Source organism: Pipistrellus hanaki (assembly GCF_964339955.1).
Source record: "Pipistrellus hanaki genome assembly, chromosome: 12".
NCBI classification, from domain to species: Eukaryota; Metazoa; Chordata; class Mammalia; order Chiroptera; family Vespertilionidae; genus Pipistrellus; species Pipistrellus hanaki.
The window spans coordinates 26,486,266-26,511,351 of NC_140514.1; the positions used below are offsets into that span (position 1 = coordinate 26,486,266).

The 25,086-nt window shown below is 43.3% G+C and overlaps 2 protein-coding genes and 1 long non-coding RNA gene across 5 annotated transcripts in view; 1 reads left to right on the plus strand and 2 right to left on the minus strand.

Annotated features, from left to right (window-relative positions):
* Positions 1–8,974: 8,974 nt before the first annotated feature.
* On the plus strand, positions 8,975–10,479 carry LOC311631046. The gene is made up of 2 exons (XR_014796502.1): positions 8,975–10,012; positions 10,259–10,479. It is a non-coding gene; the product is annotated as an uncharacterized lncRNA (long non-coding RNA).
* A 1,400-nt stretch (positions 10,480–11,879) lies between these two features.
* On the minus strand, positions 11,880–18,855 carry GPR75 (G protein-coupled receptor 75). Of its 2 annotated transcripts, none has more exons than XM_084900821.1 (2): positions 18,701–18,855; positions 11,880–14,584 (listed from the first exon to the last, which is right to left on the minus strand). In XM_084900821.1, exon 2 carries the CDS (start codon positions 14,481–14,483, stop codon positions 12,870–12,872), a length of 1,614 nt encoding a protein of 537 aa, XP_084756947.1. In that variant the 5' UTR covers positions 14,484–14,584; positions 18,701–18,855; the 3' UTR covers positions 11,880–12,869. The 2 variants fall into 2 exon arrangements, with proteins under 2 accessions (XP_084756947.1, XP_084756948.1); XM_084900822.1 differs by having other exon boundaries at positions 11,880–14,605; positions 18,701–18,718.
* Positions 18,856–21,416: 2,561 nt separating this feature from the next.
* The window catches only part of PSME4 (proteasome activator subunit 4), an 85,460-nt gene continuing 81,790 nt past the window's right edge, over positions 21,417–25,086 (minus strand). The window contains exons 45-47 of one of the 2 annotated variants that reach the window (XM_084900798.1): positions 24,384–24,517; positions 23,614–23,752; positions 21,417–22,898 (exon numbers count right to left, since the gene is read on the minus strand). In XM_084900798.1, coding sequence (XP_084756924.1) covers positions 23,618–23,752; positions 24,384–24,517 — 269 coding nt within the window. In that variant the 3' untranslated portion in view covers positions 21,417–22,898; positions 23,614–23,617. Of the gene's footprint in view, positions 22,993–23,613; positions 23,753–24,383; positions 24,518–25,086 lie in introns of both variants that reach the window. The other variant, XM_084900799.1, reaches the window with a different exon arrangement.

Consider the following 25,086-nt stretch of genomic DNA (forward strand, 5'->3'; position numbering starts at 1 on the left):
CATATCTAAGGACATAAAAGTGGCCATAAAATACTTTACTTTTTCTCCTTTTCAGTAGTTCTGGTCAAAGCTATTTTCGTTAGAGAAAAGATTAATACAATTGGCTACTGAAAGGCTGTTTAGAGATTTTAGTTGGAAATCACACATACGGAAAGAACACGCACTTTAAATACAAACCTAGGCCCAGATACGGGCTTTAACCTACTAGCTGTGTGATCCGGGACAGATCAGTTAACCTCTTTGGGCATCACTTCCTCTTCTGAAAGGAGGTGCTTGTGTCAGTGGCTAATCTCACTGTCAAAAGCCAAGCCCAGGACTCGACACCAGGTTCCCAGTGAGTGTTAGCTTCTCTTCTGTGTCCTTGTCTCCTGTTAACATAATAGGATAAGAGACCAAAGCCATTAACATTCATTTATTTAATGAATTAAAGGATCATATTTATTATATCAGTGAACTAAGACAAATAGAATTACCCTCATATTTAGATCAATGGTATAGGAGGGGAAGGAGTTAGAATTGTGAAAGGTTAGTGCTAGAACACTCTTTGAGAAAAATTAGGCCAAACGCTTTCTCTTGTAAGTGGGGGGATTAAAAAAACTGTATTAGAATAGTTTAGCTCAGAAGATTTTAAAAATACATATCATAATTATTTTTAAATAAAACTTTTTTAAAAAAATAAGTCAGCCTTCTGTCTTGGCTAACAGCTTCAACTTCTTTGAGGGGAGAACTAAGCCAGCTATCTACATGTTTCTCGTAAATCTTGGGTCCCTGATCTGTAATCTATGTAGGCTCATTTGATCTCTAAATTGTTTGCTGCTACCTCTATGCAGCCATCCTGCTTTAAAATAATAAATAGGCTAAATTCCTAATAAACAGGGGAAGGTTCAACTATGATATGCCTAAGGCATTTTGAGAAGTCTTTTTCAAAGTGAAGACTCTATTAAGATGGTTACTATCTCAGACCTACTAACTCAGATTCTTTTGGACAAAGCCTTTGAATCTGCATTTTTAATGCGCTTCCTCGGTGATTCTCTATTTTATTTTTAAATATGTATTTATACATTTCAGAGAGGAAAGGAGAAGGAGAGAGATAGAAGCATCAATGATGAGAGAGAATCATTGATTGGCTGTTTCCTGCATGCCCCACACTGGGGATCGAGCCCACAACCTTGGCATGTGTCCTCACCGGAAATCAAACCTTGGCCTCCTGGTTCACAGGTCAATGGATGCTCAACCACCAAGCCATGACGGCTGGGCTGATTCTCTTTATTTTAAATATATTCTGCAGTGATTGAGAATCGCTGACTTAGGAACTTCTAACAAGGACACGCATACTAATCCTCCTGATTAGAGTTTCAGGGGGGAAACTAATAACTCACCTAGTTTGACATGGAGCCTTTTTTGTTTTGTTTTATTTTTTGTTTTACCTGCTTTTCTTCAAGATGCCACTAGATGGGGCTTGTAAGCCACCTCTAGTTTATATCCTTTTGTCCTTGATTAAAGAAACTTGGCAACAGAAGACCACAAATTATCACAGCTAAACTGAATAGCAGGCATTGTGTTCAGTCCCTGGCGCACTTGTTTTTTCAGTCAGTCTGACCTGATTTCTGACAATGCTTAAACTTCCTAGCACATAATCAGGCCGAGTTATTGACATAAAAGACCTTAGCTAAACAGGAAAGTAAAATAATAATAAAATAAAAAGCTTTAACTTTTGAATGAGTGGAATTTGTGATCAAAATTTCAAATGAAAATAAAGCATCAGCTTTATACTAGGATCTGTTTTTAAACTCTTCCTGGTGTTGGGTGATTTTATTTACTGGCATTTCCATTTGAACATAGAATAGAAGTCTTTCATATATATGAATGATATATGGTGATTTGGCTTTTAAAAATCCATTTCTCAATTTCTTTTTTTCAGTTGTTTGGCAGGGGTGGTAAAGAAACCATAGACCACTACATACCCACTACATAAAATTTACCTTCAACAAATATTTGCTAAATAAATGCATGTACTTGATGCTTCTTTCTCACCCACACCTTATAAAATCTTCCCCAACTACCTCAATTCCCATGGGTTTGCTACCAGTCCTTTTGCTGTTGTTAATCTTCACCCAAGGATATTTTGCCATTGCTGGGGATCAGACCTGCAACTGAGGTAAGTGGCCTTGAGACCAGAATCGAACCCATGACCCTTCAGTCTGCAGACTATTACTCTATCCACTGAGCCAAACTAGGTAGGGCCCAGTCCTTATTTTTCAGTGTTTGATGTTTGAAGGGGAAAAAATTTATTTTCCTCAGTTTTACAGTGGTTGGAAAGTCAAGTCTGTGATTTCTAAGGTGGAGAAAGGAATTGAATTTTTAATCTCTCCAACTCCCTGGGTTGAAAACATTCTGGTTCTGAGGTACTCTGGACTCATCCAAGAAAGTGTCTAACATAATGGTCTCTGTGAAGAACACAATTCCCAGGCACAGCTTTCCTTGGAGATGTGATTAATAAAATCGCATCTTATCGTTTCATTGACATACTTGGGTTACTGAAGCCAAACAAATGGGCAAAAAGCTTTCATCAGCCCTTGCTAATCTCAGAGGTGACGCGCCGAGCCTGAAGCACTCACACAGGTCATGAACCCACTCCTCGTGCCGCAGCCCCAGGAGGCCGCACAAAGCGCCCTTTGTGGACTGCTCCACTTTTCAAGGTCTCCCTGGCACCGCAACAAGCAGCACTTAACAAAACCTCAGGCTCTGCATGGAAAGCAGGATCCCCACATTGGGAGTCCGTTGAAAGGCCTACTCATCAGCATGCTCCCTGCAGCTGAAGGTTCCGGGAAATGTCAAAAGTGCGCACATGCGCACAACACGGAGCACAGGCAAACAGGCAGCCTAACGTGGCACCAGCTGCACTTCGTTTTCAGAAAGCGGAGTTATCTGTTCATTGTTCTTCGAGGAAGGAAAGTTCGCTAGCATCTCCATAAGTAATGAAGTAACATCTTTACTTTGATAACATTCATATCAAAGGCATTGGACCTGAAGAGATTGCCAATTAACTATCTCTTATGGAAAACCAAATGTCACCAAATCCACACTTTTATTCAAACTGCCATATACTTTAAAGGAATCGGTATCCTCCCTTCTCGCCCTGCAAGAACTAGTTACTCCTTTCCTTCTTTAATTCCTGTGCAGTTGCTGGAGAGTGTGCCTTCATGTTCAGTGTCCTCAGGCTGCGCCATGAGCCAAGGAATTCCAGGGAGAATGAATGCAGGCTGGCTGGCAGTTCCTGGGCAGCCAGGTGGTCCCTGGGGAAAAGGTGCCCTATCTGAGTAAACAGAAACAGGAGTTGTATCCTCCCAAATCAAGACCCATCTCCCCTTTCATTAGAGTCCTGCTGATTATCATCCTGGGAATATAGAGAAGGCTTCAACCTCTGTTCCTGAATAGATATTAAAGTCCAACTTGATACTTACCTGGCAGGGGAGATACCATGAGCATGAAGGTGGTTTGCCCAGGACTAGGCTTATCTATTGCACTCTGGATGTGCTGACCTCTGCCATTTCCCCAAATGTGGGAAACAGCTGCATAATGATTTGTGGTAGTGGCTGTGTTTGTGCTCTCCCCTGGAAAAAAAAAAAAGAAGAAATCCAACTTGAGCCCAGCTGGCATGGTCTCAGTTCATTTAATTCCCAGTCAGGGCCCATGTCCTGGTTGTGGGCTCAATCCCCAATGGGGTGTGTAAGAGGCAGACGATCAGTGATTCTCATCATTGATGTTTCTATCTTTCTCTCCCTCTCCTTCTCTGAAATCAATATAAATTTTTTTAATTAACAAATTAAAAAAAAACTTGAGCTCTGGCCGGGTGAGTCAGTTGGTTGAAGTGTAATCCTGTACACCAAAAGACTGAGGTTTGATTCCCAGTCAGGGCACATATGTAGGTTGAGGGTTCCATCCCTGGTCAGGACAAGTACAGGAAGCAACTGATGGATGCATCTCTCTCAGACAACGTTTCTCTTTCCATATCGTCAGGTGAAGATTTTTTAAAAACCAATAACAATAAAAAATAAATGTAAGTGGTAGTAGTAAATGGAGCAGTTTGGGTGGGAGGGTGATAGTAATAATGCTTTGATTTAGTTAACATTAAACATTTCAACTTCAGAACCCCTCCAAAGGGTTCTTTTAAAAAAAAAAAAATTACAAGGCAAAAATAGGAGAAAATAACACTAAGAGGTAAGTGAAGGATGGTATGGGACAAATGCCTTTGTCCTGAAGGCATTTGCCAAACCTAGAAAATTGAGCTTCAGTTTTATAACCTCCCACCCCCTCTTAAGGGAGATCCATTCCCGATAAAACTGGGACCCCAACCCCCAAAGATTTACGTCCTCAGGATAGGGATAAAGATTTAAAAAAAAACTTACCTTATTCCAATCTATTTCATGACCAGAAGACCTCAAGAAAGTTGTCTTGGGAATTTACAGGAAATGGGGGGAGGGGAAAATAAACAACATTTATTATAGGTTGTAACCGCAAGCTTACTGCCTTGTAGATAAGCATCCTTCCTATCACCTAGGTCCTAGGTAGTTCAAATTCAGTTTAAAATAGTCTTGGACTGGCAATACACTGAGATGCCCGGAAGGAGGAAGTAGATGTAAAACTTTTCTGGAGGAATTTCCATAGAAAAAATTTCAAGGAAAATTAGCAGCTCACAGTAAAAATAAAGCATGACCCATCTTATCTGGTTTGGCTCAATTGATAAAGCGTCTGCCTGGGGACCATCGGGTCCCAGGTTCGATTCCCATACCTCAGTTGCAGGATCCTCCACAGCCCAGGCTCTGGTCAGGGCTCATGCAGGAAGCAACCAGTTGATGTTTCTCTCCTTTTCTCTTTCACTCTCTCTAAAAATCAATGGGAAAATATCCTCAGGTGAGGATTTAATAAATAAATTAAGCATGAAGGAAACAAGGCATCATGAGGAAGTACCAACAAAATAATAGACAAAGAGGCCTATAAAAAAATATATATTCATGCCCTAGCTGGTTTTGCTTAGTGGATTGGGTGTCAGTGTGTGGACCAAAGGGTCCCGGGTTCAATTCCAGTCAAGGACACATGCCCCGGTTTCAAGCTCAATCCCCAATCAGTGTAGAAAGCAGCTTATCAATGATTCTCATCATTGGTGTTTCTATCTCTCCCTCTCCCTTCCTCTCTGAAATCAATAAAAATATATTTAAAAAAATAAAACAACCAAATAAAAAAATAAAATATTGAAATTATCAGTTATTTCAGAGAACTATTTTTACTCTGTTTAAGAAATAAATGATTCACTTTTAAGTATATGTAGAAACTAAAAACTAAAAATGCAATGTAACGTGTTTTTTTAATGAGCAAATAAAATTTCTAGAAATTAAAAACATTGTCATAATAGTTGAAATCAAAGAGCTGATTATCAATTTTAACAGGTGAGAATTTGTGAACTGGGAGATAAATTGAAAGAAATTATTCAGAATACAGTCATGCATCGTCTAATGACAGGATACACATTCTGAGAAATGTGTCATCAGGCAATTTCATCATTGCACAAACAGCATGGAGTGAACTTACACAAACCTGGATGGTACACCTACGCCAGCTTGCGAGCCACATGCTGCTCTTTGGCCCCTTGAGTGTGGCTCTTCCACAAAATACCACGTGCTTGCACGCATGTACAGTGCGATTAAAACTTCGTGGTCCATGCCAAAACCAGTTTGGCTCAGTGGATAGAGTGTCGGCCTGCGGACCTAAAGGTCCCAGGTTCGATTCCAGTCAAAAGCATGTTCCTTGGTTGCGGGCACATCCCCAGTAGGGGGTGTGCAAGAGGCAGCTGATCGGTGATTCTCTCTCATTGATATTTCTAACTCTCTCTCTCTCTCTCTCTTCCTCTCGGTAAAAAATCAATGAAAAAATATATATATATTTTTTAAAAACTTCGTGGCCCATGCGCAGAAGTCGGTTTTCAGCTCTCAAAATAAATTTCAGTCGTTGTACTGTTGATATTTGGCTCTGTTGACTAATGAGTTTGCCGACCACTGATCTAGGCTATATGGTATAGCCTGATAGTCTTAGGCTACAAACCTGTACCACATGTTACTGTACTGAATACTGCAGGCAATAGTAACACAACAGTAAGTTGTGTATCTAAACATAGAAAAGGTACAGTACAAAAAATGGTATAAAACTTGTAAAATGGTCCAGCCTGCATAGGGTGCTTACCATTAATGGAGCTTACAGGACTGGAAGTTGCTCCACATGAGTGAGTGAGTGAGTGAGTGAGTGAGTGAGTGAGTGAATGTGGAGGCCTAGGACATTACTGCACTATTGTAGACTTGACACACACTACTCTTAGACTACACTAAATTTATTTTTTATTTATGATATTTTTATTATTCCTATTTCTCCCTCTCTCTTCCAGAGAGGAAGAGAGAGGGAGAAATAGGAACATCAGTGAGAGAGAATCATTGATCAGCTGCCTCTTACACACCCCGCAGGGGATTGAGCCCACAACCTGGGCATGTGCCCTTGACCGGAATTGTGCCTGGGACTTTTCAGTCGCAGGCCCATGCTCTAATTACTGAGCCAAACCAGCTATGGCTGAAGCAGGTATTTTAACAGCTCTGCCACTTTGTTCTTGTTCATCAGAATCCTAACTCTGGTGGAATGAGACAGGCCTAATTGGTGAGCTGATTTTCCACCTTCCTAGTCCTTAATCATTTTTAATTTTGTTTCCAGGTCAATCACTGGATATGGCCTCTCACTGGCAACATTAACAGTGGATTTTGCACACTTAGGGGCCATGGTGAACAAAATAACATGAGATTAAATCAAGCACAAGAGATAATGATGCAGTCAAGAGACATAGTAGCCTGGCCAGCACAGCTCAGTGGTTGAGCGTAGACCTATGAACCAGGAGGTCATGTTTTGATTCCCAGTCAGGGCACATGTCTGGTTGCAGGTTCGATCCCAAAGGGGGTGGGGTGGTATGCAGGAGGCAGCTGACAATGCTTCTCCCTCATTATTGATGTTTCTATCTCTCTCTCCCTCTCCCTTCCTCTCTGAAATCAATAAAAATATATATTTATTTAAAAAAAAAAGAGACACCATAAGCACAAGATGTATGAGACTGCTGCCAGCATAACATAGCATAGTGGTTTGCAGCAAATTTTTTCATAAGTAGAAAGAGTACATTCTAAAATACCGATAAAGTCCTGCCGGCATGGCTCAGTGGTTGAACATCACCTATGAACAAGGAAGTCACAGTTCAATTCCCAGTCAGGGCACAAGCCAGGGTTGCAAGCTTGATCCCCGGTCGGGGACATGCAAGAGGCTGCCAGTCCATGATTCTCTTTCATCATTGATGTTTCTCTCTCTCTCCCTCTCTGAAATCAATAAAAATATATTTTTTTTTAAATAAAAAATACTGATAAAAAGTATAGTAAATACCTAACTAGGAACATAATCATTTATCATTATCAAGCATTATATACTGTACATGGTTGCATGGGCTATATTTTTACTGGACTGGCAGTGCAGTAGCTTTGTTTACACAGCATCACCACAAACACATGGGTAATGCGTTGTGCCATGACATTATAATGGCTCCATAACCAGGAAGTGCTTAGCTCCACTATACTAGTAATTTTATGGGTCTATTGCTGTATGAGTGGTCCATCTTTGATCAAAATGTCATTATGCAGTGTATGACTGCACAACAAAGAAACAAAGACAGAGAAAAAAATAAAATAAAGGCCAAGGTAAAAAATAAAAATAAAAAATAAAAAAGGAGAGAAAATGGGACAGAAACAGTATTTGAAAAAAGAATTTCCCAGAACCAATGAAAGACACCAGGATGCAGATTCAAGGAGTCCAACAAATCCCAAGGTAAACTGCAGAACACCAAAGGTACAGAAGACAATAAAAGCAGCTGGGCTGGAGGTACGGAGGCGTGCTTTGTTTCAGGGAGAGCAGGTGCATTATTTCAAGTGGGAAATGGTGCTACTGCCGTTGCTGTTGTTTGGAAGTTTGCCTAGGAGTGTGGATACAGGGTTAAGAACCAAACCGGTGGCCCACGGTGGACAGAGGAGATTGGAATTCAGTATCTGTTCCAAACCTCCTTTTAGTTTATCTTTTCCGTGTAACTACAGTTTCCAGAAGTGCGGGCAGCTAGGGTTTTACTACTAAATGCAAGTTGGGTTCCACCAACTAAATGCAGGGTGCCAAGCTTTCTCTGCAGCCGTGCTTTGATGTCATCCGCTTGCTTTGCGGGTGTCGAGGTTTAGTTGTGGAGGTAGCAGCAGTGGCAGCGGGTTCCTGATCGCTGAATAACAACTTCAGCAGGTGCCCTGGACGGTGAAGGCCCAAGGAGGCCTCCTGACTTCTCCCCTCCCAGCTGCAGCAAAAGCGGCAACTCTCCCAGCTGGTCAGTGTTGATCATGGAACTCTGCCAGAGCCCCGAACTTCTAAGGATTCAGTAGACACAGAATTTCTTATATTCAGTCCTTTTCTGCTTAAATTAACATTTTCTGATTCTTAAGCGCAAACTCTGATAGATAAACTAAAAATTCTAAAACTCTGTATCCTTTTCCAGATTTTAATCTTATTTTAAAGAAGTTTTTGAAATGATAAGTCAGGACTTTTCCTGCCAGGTGAGAAACTTAGTTGAATAAATAATTAACCTTTGGCGTTCTTCTTAGTTACTCTTGAGCATTTATGCATGCTACAAAATGTGATAAAAAAGATGCTACAAAAAGATGAAGCCAGTTACTTCATTTTTTAAGAAAAATAACACTGAGCTTCAATTTTTTTTGTTTGATTGTAGAAAGAGTGGGAGGGGGAGAGCAGAGAGAGAGAGAGAGACATGGATTGGTTGCCTTCCACCCATGTCCCAACGCAGGGCTGGTAATGGAGCCTACAACTGAGATATGTGCCCTTGACCAGAATTGAGCCCAGTCCATGGGCCAACACTCTATCCACTGAGCCAAACTGGCTAGGGCAATACATTGTTATTTATTATGCAATATAAATAATGTTAGTCTCTGATAGTTTTTAAATGATTGGATAGTTTTAAACTCATACTATTGCAATCTGATATTCAGCAATGTTAAAATTATCAATATTTTTATTTTCCAAACATTATTTTAAAAGAACATTAAGAGCATCAGAAATACAAATCAGGCCTAGTGATTAACCTCAAAACAATTATAAAGTGCTTGAAATGCATCACAGTAAAGCATTAAGAGAACTAATTTAATATAACCTGGTAATTCATCATATTCAACTGAATTCTCATTACTTCTAGTTCTCATTTTAGCCCTTCAGAAGAGAGAAGTTATATATGCCATCTATAAGTGCATATAGATATGGAGGAGGGCTAAGAATCTAGCCCACAATGTACTTCATGCAAATTAAAACAATAACGTATTGATGAGCATAAAGAGACTGAATGCCACCTGTGCACATGCTTAATTTTCTTTATAATTTGTACTCCCCCCCCCCCTACAATGAGCCAAGTCATCTCCAGGTTTAATTTTACAAGTAGACATTACGTTAAAAAAATATTTTGACTCACATTTGAAATCTCTAACCAAAAAAGAGATACATACCTTCAAAAGTGTGAAATATCTTCTTCATTAATGTTATTAGTTACAAAGCTGTCTGCTTATTGGAATAAATACAAGGGTCTGATTTTAGACAAAAAAGTCCAATTCCTAGATTGCCAAAATACTTCAAATGATCTTGGGAGAGGATGTTAGATATCATAATCCTTTGTTTAAAAAGAGATAATAAACTAACCTATCTCATGAGAGTGTTAATGAATGAAAAAAATGTTATATTTAAAATATAAAAGCACAATTGAAACAGGCCATAATGACTTCCAAAATTAGTATTCCATTCCAAAAATAAAAAGTGGATATTTGCTCTGCTATTATAAAATTGCATTAGCAAAAATAAAGGAAAAAAAGTAAGAGAAGGAAGGGAAGGGTATTGAAAGGTGAATTTTTTTATTTTTTTATTTTTTTAAAAATATATTTTATTGATTTTGTACAGAGAGGAAGGGAGAGAGATAGAAAGTTAGAAACATCGATGAGAGAGTCATCGATCAGCTGCCTCTTGCACACCCCCTACTGGGGATATGCCCGCAACCAAGGTACATGCCCTTGACTGGAATCGAACCCGGGACCTTTCAGTCCCCAAGCCGATGCTCTATCTATTGAGCCAAACCTGTTTCGGCTGAAAGGTGAATTTTTTTAAAAAGTTGAGCCCAACTGGGTGTGGCTCAATGGTTGAGCATTGACCCAGGAACCAGGAGGTCACTAGTTTGATTCCCAGTCAGGGCAGATGCCTGGCCTATGATTCTCATTAGGGGGGCATGAGGATGCAGCTGACCTATGATTCTCTCTCATCATTGATGTTTCTATCACTCTCTCCTTCTCCCTTCCTCTCTGAAATCAATAAAAATACATTTTAAAAAAAGAAAAGAAATTGAAACCCATATCTCATACTTCAGTCTCAGAAACAGAAATAAATGATTGCTACTGAAAGGGAAGTGTCATTAGATGAGGTTGAGCAGAGTTTAGCTGAGTGCCCACTGCGTCTTCTCCATGCCCAACTTGACCTCTGTACTTGGGACCAACCTGGGAGAGAATGCTCCAAACAATATCTTTGATCCACAGGAGTAAAGTGCCTTCAGTTTGCAATAACTGTTCTTGAATTATAACAATCTCTAAAGATAGATTTTTTTTTTTAAAGACAGATTTTGTATCTTGATGTTCATCCTGTGTCTAGCAGTTACAGTTCTAAAACTATAACAAGTTCAAATGCTAATTGTAAATGAAAACATTTTTACATAAAAATATGAGTTTACAGCGTTATGCTAGAAATCACAGAGTATTGTATATATAACAAAATGAGTTTTAGGTATAGAAATACTTAATCTACTTTTCCTTACTGCCCATCTCCAGTTTAAGATTAATGGGAGAGAATAACACAATTAGTTTACTAGTAAAAAGAGATCTTAAGGATTTTTCTACCACAATAATATATAAAGAAAGACAAAAAAAAATTCTAAATAGTTACTTGGATACTCTTCATCCGATTGTTAACAAACCATCTCACACAGAAGGAAAGCATAAATCAAAACATTCCCATTTCCGCCCTGGCTGGTGTGTCTCCATGGATTGGGTGTCATCCAGCTCACCGAAGGTTGCTGGTTTGATTTCCAGTTCAGGGCACATGCCCCGGTTGCGGGCTCAATCCCCAGAGCAGGCATGCAGGGGGCAGCCAACTAATGTTCCCTTCTTACATCTCATATTGGTACTTCTCTCTCTTTCCCTCTCCCTCCTTATCTCTCTAAAAATAAATCAATAGAAATATATTTTTAAAAATTCCCAGCCTGGCTGGTGTAGTTCAGTGGTTGAGAGTTGGCCCAAGAACCAGGAGGTGACGGTTCGATTCCAGGTCGGAGTACATGCCTGGGTTTGGACTTGCTCCTCAGTAGGGTGTATGCAGTAGCGGCTAATCAATGATTCTCTCTCTCTTGCCCTTGCCCTCTCTGAAATCAATGAAAACATATTTCTTTTAAAAAAATTTCCATTCTCATCCTTATGCCTTCTTAAGCAATAATAAACATGATCTAACACATAACACTCTATATTGCTTCCCAGATAACAAAACCCTGACTGAGATGAACACATTTAGCACCAACTCTCCCAGGAGTAGCATACCGCTCCCACAGGTGCATCCTCTTCATTAGGATTCTAGTAAATAGAATAGAATAATTCACTTTTACCAAGGGATAACATATATACATACATACATATATATATAATTGATTTCAAAGAGGAAGGGAGAGGGAGAAAGAGAGAAACACCATTGATGAGAGAGAATCACTGATTGACTGCCTCCTACATGGCCCCCTGGGGTTCATGCCCACAACCCGGGCATGTGCCCTTGACTAGAATCAAAACCAGAACTCTTTAGACCATAGGCTGACGCTCTATCCACTGAGCCAAACCAGCTAGGGCAATAACATTTCTTAAAACAAAACAAAAAAACACCACAGCTACTCAATTGACACTATATAACAATGTCTATTATAATAAATGGTAATAATAATATATTCTAGGTTGACTGTCTTAGGAAAGTACCTAATACCTGTGTATTTTTTGTAAGGATAATTATATAGATAATGTATTTCTGATTTTCTGCTTTAACAATATACCCTGTTTCCCCGAAAATAAGACAGTGTCTTATATTAATTTTTTCTCCCAAAGTTGCGCTAGGTCTTATTTTCAGGGGATGTCTTATCTTTCCATGCGCCAGGTCTTATTTTTGGAGGATGTCTTATTTTCAAGGAAACACGGTATTATTTATTCAAATAAGTCTGCTACGAAAAAAGTGTATCCTTCTCCATTTCAACACTTCAAAAAATCAAAATTTATAATTTAGTTAATAAAAATAACACCTCAGTAAAAATTATATACCTTCACATTCTTTTAAGATATCCAGCTCATATATACTTCAAGGACCCATAATATTGAACCAAATGATCATTCTCTGCTTTAACATAGTAGCATGGTCTATTTAAAAGTTTAGTACAAAAGACTGGAACACAGGTGAGGGTAAAATTCTAAATGATAAACTTCTACACTAAACCTTAAAGTGCCAAGAGACCACAAGGCAAACCGATAGATGCTAATAAATGCGACGAAAGAAAATCATAATTGCCAACTGTTGAGTGGAGTCTTAAAGCTTTGCTCTACAACTTAGTCTCACAAGAATGAAAACAAGAAACCCCTCAGTGCCAGAAACAAGAACAGTTTATTCAAGATGCTCCAGCCTCCGTCGCTCTACACAGAGGGGACGGGGATCTGCCTGGCGGAAGCACTGTCGCATTCTTGCAGCAAGTCGTTGGTGGTGTGGTAGTGCATGGCCACGTAGGAGCTGGCAAAGCCAAACGCGCTCACCGGCTGTAAGTGGCACGGCAGGCTCTCCTCCTGGGACGGGCTGCTGTTGTAGATGCTGTAGTAGGGCTCCATCCGAGTGTTGATGGGCGTGGAGCTGCTCTGACCGTAGAGCTGATGTCCCCCCGCGGAGAACTTGGGGCTGACCACACTCTCCTTGGAGTGACTTGGCCCACAAGCCTGGTCCACGAACTTCTTCTGAGGCTTGGGAGACAGCATGTAGGCAGAGTTCGTCTCATGATGGGACGACTTGTTCCTGTTGACCTCCAGGTTCCCTTTGCCCATGGCGCGAAGGCGAGTCTTCTGTCTGCAGCAGAAAAACCCCAGGCCCACGCACTGGAGGCACCAGAGCACCTTCCTCCTCAGCCCCGTGCTATTGCGGGAATATATAAAAGGGTTCAATCCTGACTTGAGAAAGATCAGGGTGAACCCAAACAGCTCAAACTGGTAGAGGATGAAGCTCCCACTTCCGGACAGAACCACCTGCACCAGGGAAACCCCCAGGGGAAGGCAGCATACCAGGACCGACAGCACGATGACCACGCAGGTGACCACGGCCTTGGAGTCCTTGGCTGCGGAGAGATTGACCGCCGATACCAGCTGCAGCCGGCTGGCCGCCGGGGTGGGCAGCTGGCCGGGACCCTGAGCGTAGCCATGGGTCTGGACGGGCTGCAGCTTGTTGTAGTTCTGGTTCCTGTACAGCGCGGGCGCGGCGCCCTGGACGGGGTCTCCGCCTCCCTTCGCGGGCGCCCCCACGAAAGGCGGCGGCCGGGAGGCGTCCACTGTGATCACAGGGGGGCCCTTCCTGACCTGAGCGTTCTTCCGCAGCGTCTGGGCGATGGTGATGTAGGACACGGAGACCACGGCCACACAGAAGGCGAAGTCGGCCACGTAGAGGGACAGGACGGCCCTGCCCTCGCCGGCCGCCAGGCTGGACATGGGCAGGCAGAGGGGGGGCGTGCGGGTCTTCAGGGTGGCCAGGGTGGCCAGGGTGAAGCTGGTGGCCCAGAGCAGCAGGGCGAGGAGCAGGGTGCAGGGGAAGGAGGCCGCGCGGTTGGGCTGCTTCCCCAGCACCATGCGGAGCCGATGCAGGGCGATCACGGCCACCGTCTTGAGGGACATGAGGATGAAGCCGGCGCCGGTGAGGTGGAAGGTGAAGCAGAAGGCCTCGGGGACGCTGCCGAAGAACAGCACGAAGGCGAACATGGGGGCCGTCACGCCGCAGACGAAGAGGTCGCAGAAGGACAGGTTCAGGATCATGAAGTCGAAGTTGGTCCTGAACTTCCTGAAGGCCGGGTCGAAGAAGGACAGGAAGACGATGAAGTTGCCGTAGGAGCCCAGGCAGAAGATGACGACGAGCAGGAGCGTGCAGGTCACCAGAGTGGCCGTGTGGACCAGGACGTGGAGACCCTCCCGCAGGGCAGTGCCGTTCCCCGCCGGGGCGCCAGGCGCGGGCCAGGTGGCGTTGGGAGCGTCCAGGAAGGGGTCCGTGGAGTTCATCTTCGGAGAGAAAAAGGCCTCTTCCTTCCGGGGGAAGGGGAGTCAGGGCCTCAGCTCACAGAGGAGCGGCATGAGACAAGAGAGACCCGAGGCAGAAAGGCCTGCACACAAAAAAGCATCCCCTGGAACAGAAAGGAGTTAATGTAGCCAGTAGGGCTCTTGTGATCTTTGTCCAAAGCTGTGACACAGAAAGCCCAGCAGGCAAAGACAGAAACACTTCCAGATACACTCATCCAGCTCACCCGAGGTTTTATGACCCAGTGGTTTCCAAACTGGCCTTAAGCATCACCTCGAGAACAGGTTAAAAAAAAGAAAATGGGAGCCCTTGCCAGTTTGGCTTGGTGGATAGAGCAGCAGCCTGTGGACTGAATAGTCCCGGGTTCGATTCCAGTCAAGAACACATGCCTGGATTTCAGCCTTGATCCCCAGTGGGGGGCGTGTAGGAGGCAGCCAATCAATAATTCTCTCTCATCATTGATGTTTCTATCTCTCTATCCCTCTCCCTTTCTCTCTGAAATCAATAAAAATATGTTCGTTTGTTTTTTAAAAAAGGAGATTCCTAGACCTCACCCATCGAGATTCTGACTGAAGGGTGTCCAGATGCTATTTTTAGAAATACTCCGGTGCCAGACATTAGAGACACAAGAATATAACCTCTTGGCCAAGGAGATCACCATCTAGCTGGAGATCAACCTAACTATGTAATCACAGCCCAACGCTGTGAATAAGATGGGAGCAAGGTGCTGTGGAAGTGAGAAAGGGGAACCTCATCCGGCCCAGGTGGAGGCTGAGAGGCTGAAGGGAGTCCTGGAAGGAGGAGCTCGCTGGGTGAACGGTGAAGGCGAGGAGAAGGGGACAGACAGACTACAAGAAGGGTGTAAGTCTTTGCGGGATTGGGGCAAAACCAGCACATGCTTAAAAGAGAAGCAGAGGGTACTGCTGAAATAGACCGGAGTCCTTTATATCACTCCCACAGACTGCTAACAAATCCTATTTCTTTCCCTAAGAAGAATCCTTTACTTGCCATTATTCACAATTCCTTCTCCCTGCTTGTGATTTCTTGGCCAACTCCATACCGTTGTTTTGGGAAAAAAAACTGTGTCGGTGATGGGGGAAATAAAATTAATGAAGGGTATCGGAATTATATTTGAGATTTATAAGGTGCAAAGGCACCACTTTGTAGACTTTAAACTGCTATGCAAATGTGAGTTAACATTATTCCAACAATCATATCTTCAGGATAGAGCAGGGGGCATGCCCCCAGCCCACTCATGCCTTCATTCACTCGGTTTACGTTCATCATGTGCGTACTGTATGCAGCTTTCTGCTAGGCGCTGTGAGTAGAAAGGTAAGACACAGCTTGTACTTTAATGGAAGAACTTGTTTTTCTTCTTGCTCCTTTATTTGTCTTAAGCTTTCCCTCATTTCACAATGAGATTGAAAGTACACTCACACAAATCTTCTGTTATCCCAAGTCCCAAGGCCCTGAGGGGCTCGGTGCCCACCCTGCTCCCCAAGATGCTTCTAAGTGGGGCAGCTTAACTTGTTCTTTGGAGACAGATGCAATGCTCTTGACAACCAAAAGGTATTTGCTTTAATCCAGCATTTTTAGGAACAAATAATGGCACTGGGGAGGTCCAGGGCAAACTTCAGACTATTTAACCTCAAACTCAAGCTGAGTCCCTGAGACCTCCAGCTGTGTCAGAGCTTACCCCTTCGGTGCTGGATCTTAGGGTGCAGAAAAGGGGCTAGGTCCTGGAGGGGTGACTGGGGGCTCCAGGAAGCAGCTATGGGCCACCCACGGTACAGAAGCCTCTCGGCATTCAATCACAGGTACGGCTGTGAGCACCTGACGTAAAGTGGTAGAGCATGACTTTGAACGTCAGCAGTTACTCTCTAAAGCCCACAGTCTTCCCCATCACGCTAAACAGAGCAGAACGAGATCAAGGGAAAGATCCCCAGATCAGAAGATTGTTACAGCAGCTAAAATTTATTGGGTGGCTAGTATATGCCAGGCACTTACACCAGAAGCTTTAAGTAAGTCATCAAACTCTATGTCATTCTCAATATAATCCTATCAAGCAGGTACTGCAATCTCTTCCCAACGCAAAGTTCTTGGAAACCAACATTTGAAAACACACACACACACACACACACACACACACACACACTGTGTACCTTTGGTTAAGGTTGATAGTTATGACACAATCCTATATAATAAAAGGTTAATATGCAAATAGACTGAACAGCGGAACAACCAAACAACCAGTCGCTATGACATGCGCTGACCACCAGGGTGCAAGTAGAACATGGCGGGAGTGGGCAGCAGGCAGCAGAATTCTGAACATGGCGGGTGTCGGCTGCAGCCAGATGGTGGAGCAGGTGAGCGGGGATGCTAGACCATGGTAGGGTACCGGTCGCTGTCATCATGGCAAGCCTCTAGTGGTTACTGAAAATTCTTTGCTCCTGCATGCCATGGTCCTGCCCAACACTCGCATCTGCTCCCGGTGCCCGCCCGGCTTGCACCCAAAGCTGGCGCTGGACCTGCCACTCGCACCCACTGACGGCGCTGAGTGATTGGTACCGGTGCAAGGCGCAGGCAGTGGATGCAAGCGGTGGCTGCCAGCCTGGATCGCCCCTGAGGTCTTCACCTCCACCTGCTCCTGAGGGGTGATCAGGGCAGCAGCTGCAGCTCACACCCACTGACAGTGCCGGCCCTGCTCACACCCACTACTGGCACCAGCCATCAGCGGGTGCAAGTGGGGCTGCCGGCAGATGGGATAGGGGGTCATGGCAAGAGGGACCAGAAGGAGGGATGGAGCTTGGGCCGAGACCCACCCCTGTGGCCCACAGTTCCTTTCAAGTTACATGAATTTGTGCACTGGGCCCCTAATGTAATTATAAATCACTCCTATTGGGATAATTTGGGGAAAAGTTAGGAAATCAGAGGCGGGGGAGGAAAAGCAAAAGACAGAATAGAAGTAAAGTTGTTGGCAGAGAAACTTGAAGAGAAATAAAGGAAATGGAAGGAAAGTAAATACTATTAGTGTTAACTCTGGGACTATAAGAAAAAGGAGGCAGAGATCACAATTTGGGACAAAGTTATGATGGCAGAATTATAAAAGTCAGTGATTTGAGGAAGGGAGGTAAAGAAATAGCTATTTGCTATGCCTAAATATTAACTAAAGGTTTTCAATGCAAGCATACAAGCTACTCTGTATCTCTGGGACCATAAATAGGTCTTGGAGGACAATGTGATTAAAGTCATAAAACCAGAAACATTTTAAGTTGGAACACCTGCCTTAAGCAGGCCTATTTAGTAAACATGGGATGAATTCATATCACATGCATCTTGTTACAACTGAAAGGATCCTAAAGTAGTAAAATATGGTAAGGGAAAATTTATTGTACAGTGGCAATTATTTCCCCTTAAGATGTGTGAAGACTCTGTCTTAATATTTTACTGTATAGTAAAACATTTTATATGTGCTGTCCCAAGTCCACTCATGACCTGGATTCTTCCCACTCTTTCTTTTTCTTTTTTCTTTTTTTCTTAAGGCCTTGCATTCCTCGAGGGCGGGCATTTTCAGAGTCTAACCCTCAGGAGATTCTGTGTCATCCCCATTGTATTTGTATTGATCCGAATACCTTAGGGAAGATGACTTGCCCAAGGTCACTAAGATCCAAGCCAGATTTATCTGATTTCAGAGCCCTTCAAGCGCTTTGTCCTCAGTTGAACTACCTCATGAGGCCGGGAGCAGCGGATTAGGGGTGTGTGTGTGTGTGTGTGTGTGTGTGTGTGTGTGTGTGTGTCAGTGGCTGAGGGGCAATGGGGGGCAGTGGAACCCCCTAATCTGTCTATGGAAGGAGGGGCGAGCACCGACCCCTGCCAGGAGCTGGCGATGGGCAGGAGGTCCCCAGGTGGAGAAGGTTATGGTGAGAAGGGCCTAGGCCAGGCCAGGGAAGCTAGGGAGCCAGGCGGGAGAGGGCTGGTGGGGTGAGGAGGCCAGGCCAGGCCACGGACGGTGGGGGAGGGGTTCCCTGGCCCCGCGGGGCGGGGAGCAGCCGGGCAGATGGCTGCTCCGCGGGCTGCGCCGGGACAGCAGGTGCGCAGGGGCAGGGCTGGGACCAGCGCGCCCTTTGCTCACCCACCGGCTCCCCGTGCCCGACCCTCCCTGTCCCCTGGGTGGCCTCCTCCAGGGCCCGCAGCTCCTCACCTGCAGGGTGGCCGCAGCGCCGCCCCTTCTCCTCCATTTCGCAGCCCAGACCCCAGCTCCACCCGCCGCCGCCGCCCGGGAGGATGCGGGGCGCCGGGGAGGATGCGGGGCCGGAGGCACCATCGCCGCTGCCGCCGCCGCCGCCGCCTCCGCGCATCCCGGAGCCGCAGGAGCCGCTGGAGCCGCAGGAGCCGGGGGCGCAGAGGCGCAGTGCCGCCGCGGAGGGCGCCGCCCCTCCGCCGGGCACCAGGCCTGGCACCCCGCCGGCCCTCGCGCCCTGACCACCTCGCCGGCCGCCGTGTGCGCTGGGGCCGGCGCTCCCCGTCCTCCCGGCTCCCTTATGTAGGCAGCGGCCGGCCAGCGGATTGGGTGGAAGCCTGGAGAGTGGGGGCGCCCACAGCACACGGCGGCCCAGGGGTTCTTGGTCTCGGAGGGACGCCCCGTGCCTGGGGCCGGTGGGCTTCTCGCCAGCCCTCCGCCTGCGTTCCCGGCTTTGGGGCCCGCCAGGCTCTCCGGGCTGCAGCTCAACACGTTTTCTCCTAAATCAGCAGCGTTCAGTTTTGAGACCCAGTACTTGTACATCAAGTCGTAACATTTACATCAAACCAAGTTTATAAAAAGAATTACATCTTTTCTTCTTTCAGCTCTTTCAAAAATTAATGGTGAATTTACTAAAGGAACTTACAATTAGTAGGAAACAAATGCAAAGTAAACACAAACACATACAACACACACACACACACACACACAAAAAAAAAAAAAAAAAAAAAAAAACACAGCAAAACTACCCATGCAAATAACCAAGACAAGCAGCCATGGACATGAATGTTAAAAATCATAGAAAGCAATGGTCGCAGGCATGCAGCTAGGCAGTTTAGTGAAGAACCCAAACCCAAAACTACCATCCTCGTTCCTCTAGAGTCCATACGCCCAAAACAATGAACTCACAGGCTTCTTTTTAGTCTGAGCCTTCAAGTAACATCCTATTCTGGGTGACAGGGATCTTACTGCTTTTCTAACCTGGCGGGGGTGGTGGTGGTGGTGGGTGGTATTTAGAAATGAGAATGTTCTTTGAATGCCCTTTCATCCTGATGCCAGAAAACTCAGTTCAAGTGAATATGCTGTTGAAATCCTATTGTGGCTAAACTGTTTGGTACCAAGTACCAAAGAACTTGACTTATGCATAGAACTTATCTTTTCCCAGTTCCCCTGTGCTTTCATCATAAATAAAAAGGCTGGATAACTTGTGGACATTCAGCCCAGGAGTTGACTGCTCACAGAATTTGGTTTAGAAGTGAATTTATTTCTAAAGGCAAATTTCCCATTAATTCCTATGTAATATCCCTCTCTCAAACACATGCAATGAAGCAGTTCAAATGTAGGTTGTCAGCAGCGGTGACCCTGGGCCCTAGAAATAACCAAAAGGAAAAAAAAAGACAGTAGTGAGTGAAACTCCGAAGTTATATCCCTGCTCAGCCATGCCAGGAGATGACAGGTTTGGGCTGGCAAGTAGCAGCTACACCATGGGAGAAATTATCTGTTACTGTGGAAGAAACAAATTTACAGCTACCCTGTTTCCCCGAAAATAAGACAGTGTCTTATATTAATTTTTGCTCCCAAAGATGCGCTAGGTCTTATTTTCAGGGGATATCTTATTTTTCCATGAAGAAGAATACGGTACACATTTATTGTTAAATGAAAATAAAGGAAATTACCTGTATACGGTACGGTAGTACGGTAGTTGTCAACACAAACCAGACAAACTGTGAATCCTACAGTATCAAGTATTTACTCATTTATTCAATGACAATCATGTCATCATCTTCTGGAACATCATCATAACAATCCAATTTCTGAATTTCCTGGTGAATTTCTTGTGAGTCCATTTCTTTCAGAATCAGTGGACCAAATCTCTGTTTAGCCTAGGGGGGGCCTTATTTTCGGGGGATGCCTTATATTTCACTCAGAAGGAAACCTGTAAGTGGGTCTTATTTTCGGAGGATGTCTTATTTTTGGAGAAACATGGTAGTAAAGGATTCCAGAGACCTAGAAGAGGAAATCAGAAACTACCAAAGTTCGATCAGCAAAGCTACTATAATTTTGTCTATCAAATATACCAGCCAAGTGTTAAGAACACAGCCTTACTTGTAAAAAAAAAAAAAAAAAAAAAAAAAAAAAAAAGAAAAAAGAAAATCTGCAAAACCAGGAACACTGTAGATTCAGTATCCTAATTTTTTTTAAAGTTCCACTTCAGCAACATTGCATTGTTTCATATAGCTTAGAAAAAGCTGAAGCGGTTAATATAAAGCCTCACTACTCAAGGTGTGGTCTCAGGACAAAGCATCAATATCATTAGCTAGGGGCCTGAATTAAATTCATATTTTAACAAAATCTCTGATGTTCTTAGACATATCAATCATCTAGATCAGCTGCCAAATAGCACTTTCTGATGAAAATATTGATCTGTGCTATTCAATAGAATAACCACTAGCCACCAGTGGTTAATAAGTACATGAAATGGGTCTAGTGAGACAGAGGAAATGAATTTTTAATTTAAAAGTAAATAGCCACTCTAGTGGACAGATCCAACCTAGATAACTCATTTTGGTCAGGGGGCATGAATTTATGGATCAAGATCTATTGGGTACAAAGGAAACTTATAGAGTCACTGCCTACAGAACTGTTCTGTCCACTTAATGAAGACAAAAGCCAGGTGTTAAAAACAATTCATTTATTGGGTTTTAAACTAGTTACACAATGAAATTGTCAGTTTGGCACTACTCTATACAGGGACTATATGCCTGTGTGTGCTGATCTGTAACAGGCCCTCTGCTGTGCTTAGGTCTGCATTGAGTCATTCAACAAGTAGATTCTAAAAAATATACTGTAGTGTTCCTTTAAGGAAGACTGTACAGAGTGTGTTGCAAGATGACATTCACAAACTTGTGAATTACTTTTGTTTTGTCTAGAAGATACCTTGCACTCTATAAACTTGTCAAAGGCAAACGTGGCGTTTGCATTGAGATGCACACAAAAAAAGTCACATAAAAATTCAGACATTCTAACATTAAATGAACTCAAACAAAACCCCACACCTCAGCTTTTGTAACATGAAAAGAAAATAATTTAAAAATGCAAAAAATGGCATTCAATTTGGTACAAAAGCCAAAATCACTATAATCAAGAGCTACATGTGAATTTTACAAATTACACAATGGTGATGTGTGAAAGGTTGCATCTGTACAAAGTCTTGCCAAAGCTATCTCTACAATTTATACAGTCCTTTACATCTATATAACATTTATTAAACAAGTCAATTAAATATTAAGACTTCTTAGTCTCTCAACGATTCTGCAGGCAAAAAAAAAAAAAAAAAATCAGAAATTACAGAATTTTTGCAAACACAGCAATCTTCTATTAGGTGAAGTATAACAATTTTAAAAGAGGGTCAAACAATATTTGTGAAGAATACAGGTAAATCAACCAGTCAGGGTAGTTATTGTTGTTGATGTTTATTTTCAAAATCATACATTGTATACACACACAACAATCCATCAAAAATGTATTCACCAAACCCCCAGTTTTCCCACAGTCACTCTTCTCTTCAGCACCAAAACTCCAGTCTGCGGGAGGCACGTGGTGGACACCAGCTTCACTTTTGTGTCTTGTCAAGCAATCCGTCAGGTCCTTGGCTAGGTCCCAGACCTGTCCTCTCTTCCTTTCATCTTCCTGGCTCTCCAAGCTTCAGATTTATGGCCCACAGCCCTACTACCATCTAAACCCAACAGCCATTTGGAAAGAATTCAAAATAATTTGAGATGAATGAAATGAGAGGACCTGTGTTACAGATGGGCATTCTACATTCCAAGTAAACTGTTTCTGAATGAGTTCCTAGACTCAGTCTGGTCTTGGATGCCATGATCATATTGGGTAATTATTTCTAGTCTGAGACACTGTGATTTTGTCAGATGCCTCAAAGAAAAAGTGATCAATATTCTGGAAACAGTTCCGGACAAGTTAGGAAATCAAATGGCAGCTGAGAACCTGTGGAACGCAGACTAATGAGACTAAACAGAAACCACCAAAATGATGAGAGCTCGGCAAAGGCAGCGAGTTAAAACCAGCAGCGAGCCACCACAGATGGTACCTGAGGATCTGGAATTTTTGATGAAAAGAGCTTGAAGTGAGGACTACTCACCTGTATCAGGGAAGAAAAAAATTTCAGTCAAGCCCAGTAAGTGAGTTTTTCTTTATTCTTCCTATCCCAGGAGAAAGGCTTCTGGGTCCTCCCTCTTTAATAAGAATAGATAATAAATATTTAAGAATCCTGATGAAATGTTCTCACTACAATACAGAACCTAGAGCCCTTGGGGCAACCCAAAATGCCCAGGCCCCACTAAGAGGCTACAAAGAATACTTTTTTTTTCCTCTCCCCAGCTGGCATGGCTCAGTGGTTGAGCGGTGACCTATGAACCAGAAGGTCACAGTTCGATTCCCAGTTGGGGCGCATGCGTGGGTTGCAGGATTGATCCCCAGAGTGGGACATGCAGGAGGCAGCCAATCAATCATTCTCTATCTCCCTCTTCCTCCTCTCTGAAATCAATAAAAAAAAATATTTAAAAAAACAGATTTTTTTTGTCTACCATTTCCAGACTACTAAGCCTACTCACTTGCAAAGATCTAAAAGCAGTCACATAACTCGTCTGCTTAACAACTGAAGCAGAAAATCCAGGAAAAATTCCCTGGGAACTTATGCAAATGATATTTTAAAAACACTTTATCTAAACAATGACACCTAAGAATATTGGCAAAAAAGAAAAAACTTAGAGGAGCACCTAGTTCTAAGTCAGTGACCCAATGACACTTGCCTGAGGGTATCAGACTTCTTTAAACCCAGAGCCCTGCTGACTTACCCTCCTATGCATAGTAGCATGGTGATACCAGGAGATCGGTGAGAACAATCAGCTGGTCGTCGGTGAACTGCTGTTTGTGTTCCTGCCAGTTGTCATGGTGCGTCCTTCGGAAATTGGATAAGGTCTTCTTTACAGTCATCTGTCGAGTGAACAACCCACATACATATTATTCTCACCTCTCTGAACCACTAGTGTATACTTAGGATACCTTCAGCTAAATAACAAACTCTTTAGACTTCAAATCTCACTGCTCACCAAACCTACAGAACCAATGAGCCCAAAGCCACCAAGCTCGTTATTGGACAAGCTGTTGGAACTTGGAACACATCAGTAAACCAGTTTCAATATACACCTAACATTTACTTACTAAGCTGAAAAGAACAAAGTCATTCATCTCCTGAGTTGTTTAATTTAGGACCATATGTGCTCACTAAATAACACTCCAGGCTTTCCTGTTTGATATTAGCTCCTAATTGGGTAGGTCCTAGATAGAACATGCTAGTAAAATAGAAGTATAACATTTATACGGACAACACTGACACTACTTTCATTGGACTGGGAAGGATAGAAGTTATGGTAATTTCCTTGCTACCGAAGGATAAAAAAATTTACACAGAAGATTTTAATGATTACTGATAAGCAGGCTCGGTCCTGCAGTGGCAGTATGAAAGCAGCAGGTCCGAGTGTGCAGGGAATTATCAGTATAAATGGTGTTTTACAAAGCATCTCTTGATAATGCGTGTGCAAGGAAACCAACAGGGAGCTTTTACCTCAATAGGCTGAGGGTCATTCAGATGTGCACTCAGATTCATAAGGAGCTGGGGCATCCAGGTGGGAACGTCGTAAGGACTAGAAAGAACACACGCACCAAGTCCTAGCACCCCAGCATGGCGTTTGACCAACTCTGCAAAGACAACAGAAGTAATGTGCAAATATTGATAGGAATCTATTGCCCTCTTTACCGTGAAATAAAATTAGTTTTAGATTATGCTAGTTATTTTCAATGTGCAAATTTCTGTGTTTGAGGCCAAACTCAAGACATCCAAATGTGTCTTAAATTTACTAAAACTAACAAAATGGCTTTAAAAAAATCTATTTATATCATATACAAAAGTATAATCCCTGATGCTAAAACAAACTGCAATAAAAATTAGACCACACTTTTCAGAATGCACTGATTCATATATAAACACACTCAGCAGAGAACTGCAAGCCCTGGCTTGGTATGGCTCAGTTGGTCGGGCATTGTCCCATGCCCTAAGAGGTTGCTGGCTGGATTCCAGTGGGGGTATAAACCCAGATTGTGGGCTTAATCTCTGGTAGGGGGCATGCAGGAGGCAGCTGATTGATGTTATGCTCTCACATCAATAATTCTCTCTCTCTCTCTCTCTCTCTCTCTCTCTCTCTCTCTCTCTCTTTCTCTAAAATTCAATAAACTATTCTTTCTGTTATTAATCCTCATCGGATGATACT

Excerpts from the sequence above, each read along its gene's own strand:
- GPR75 (XM_084900821.1), bottom strand. The coding sequence starts at position 14,483 with ATGAACTCCACGGACCCCTTCCTGGACGCTCCCAACGCCACCTGGCCC.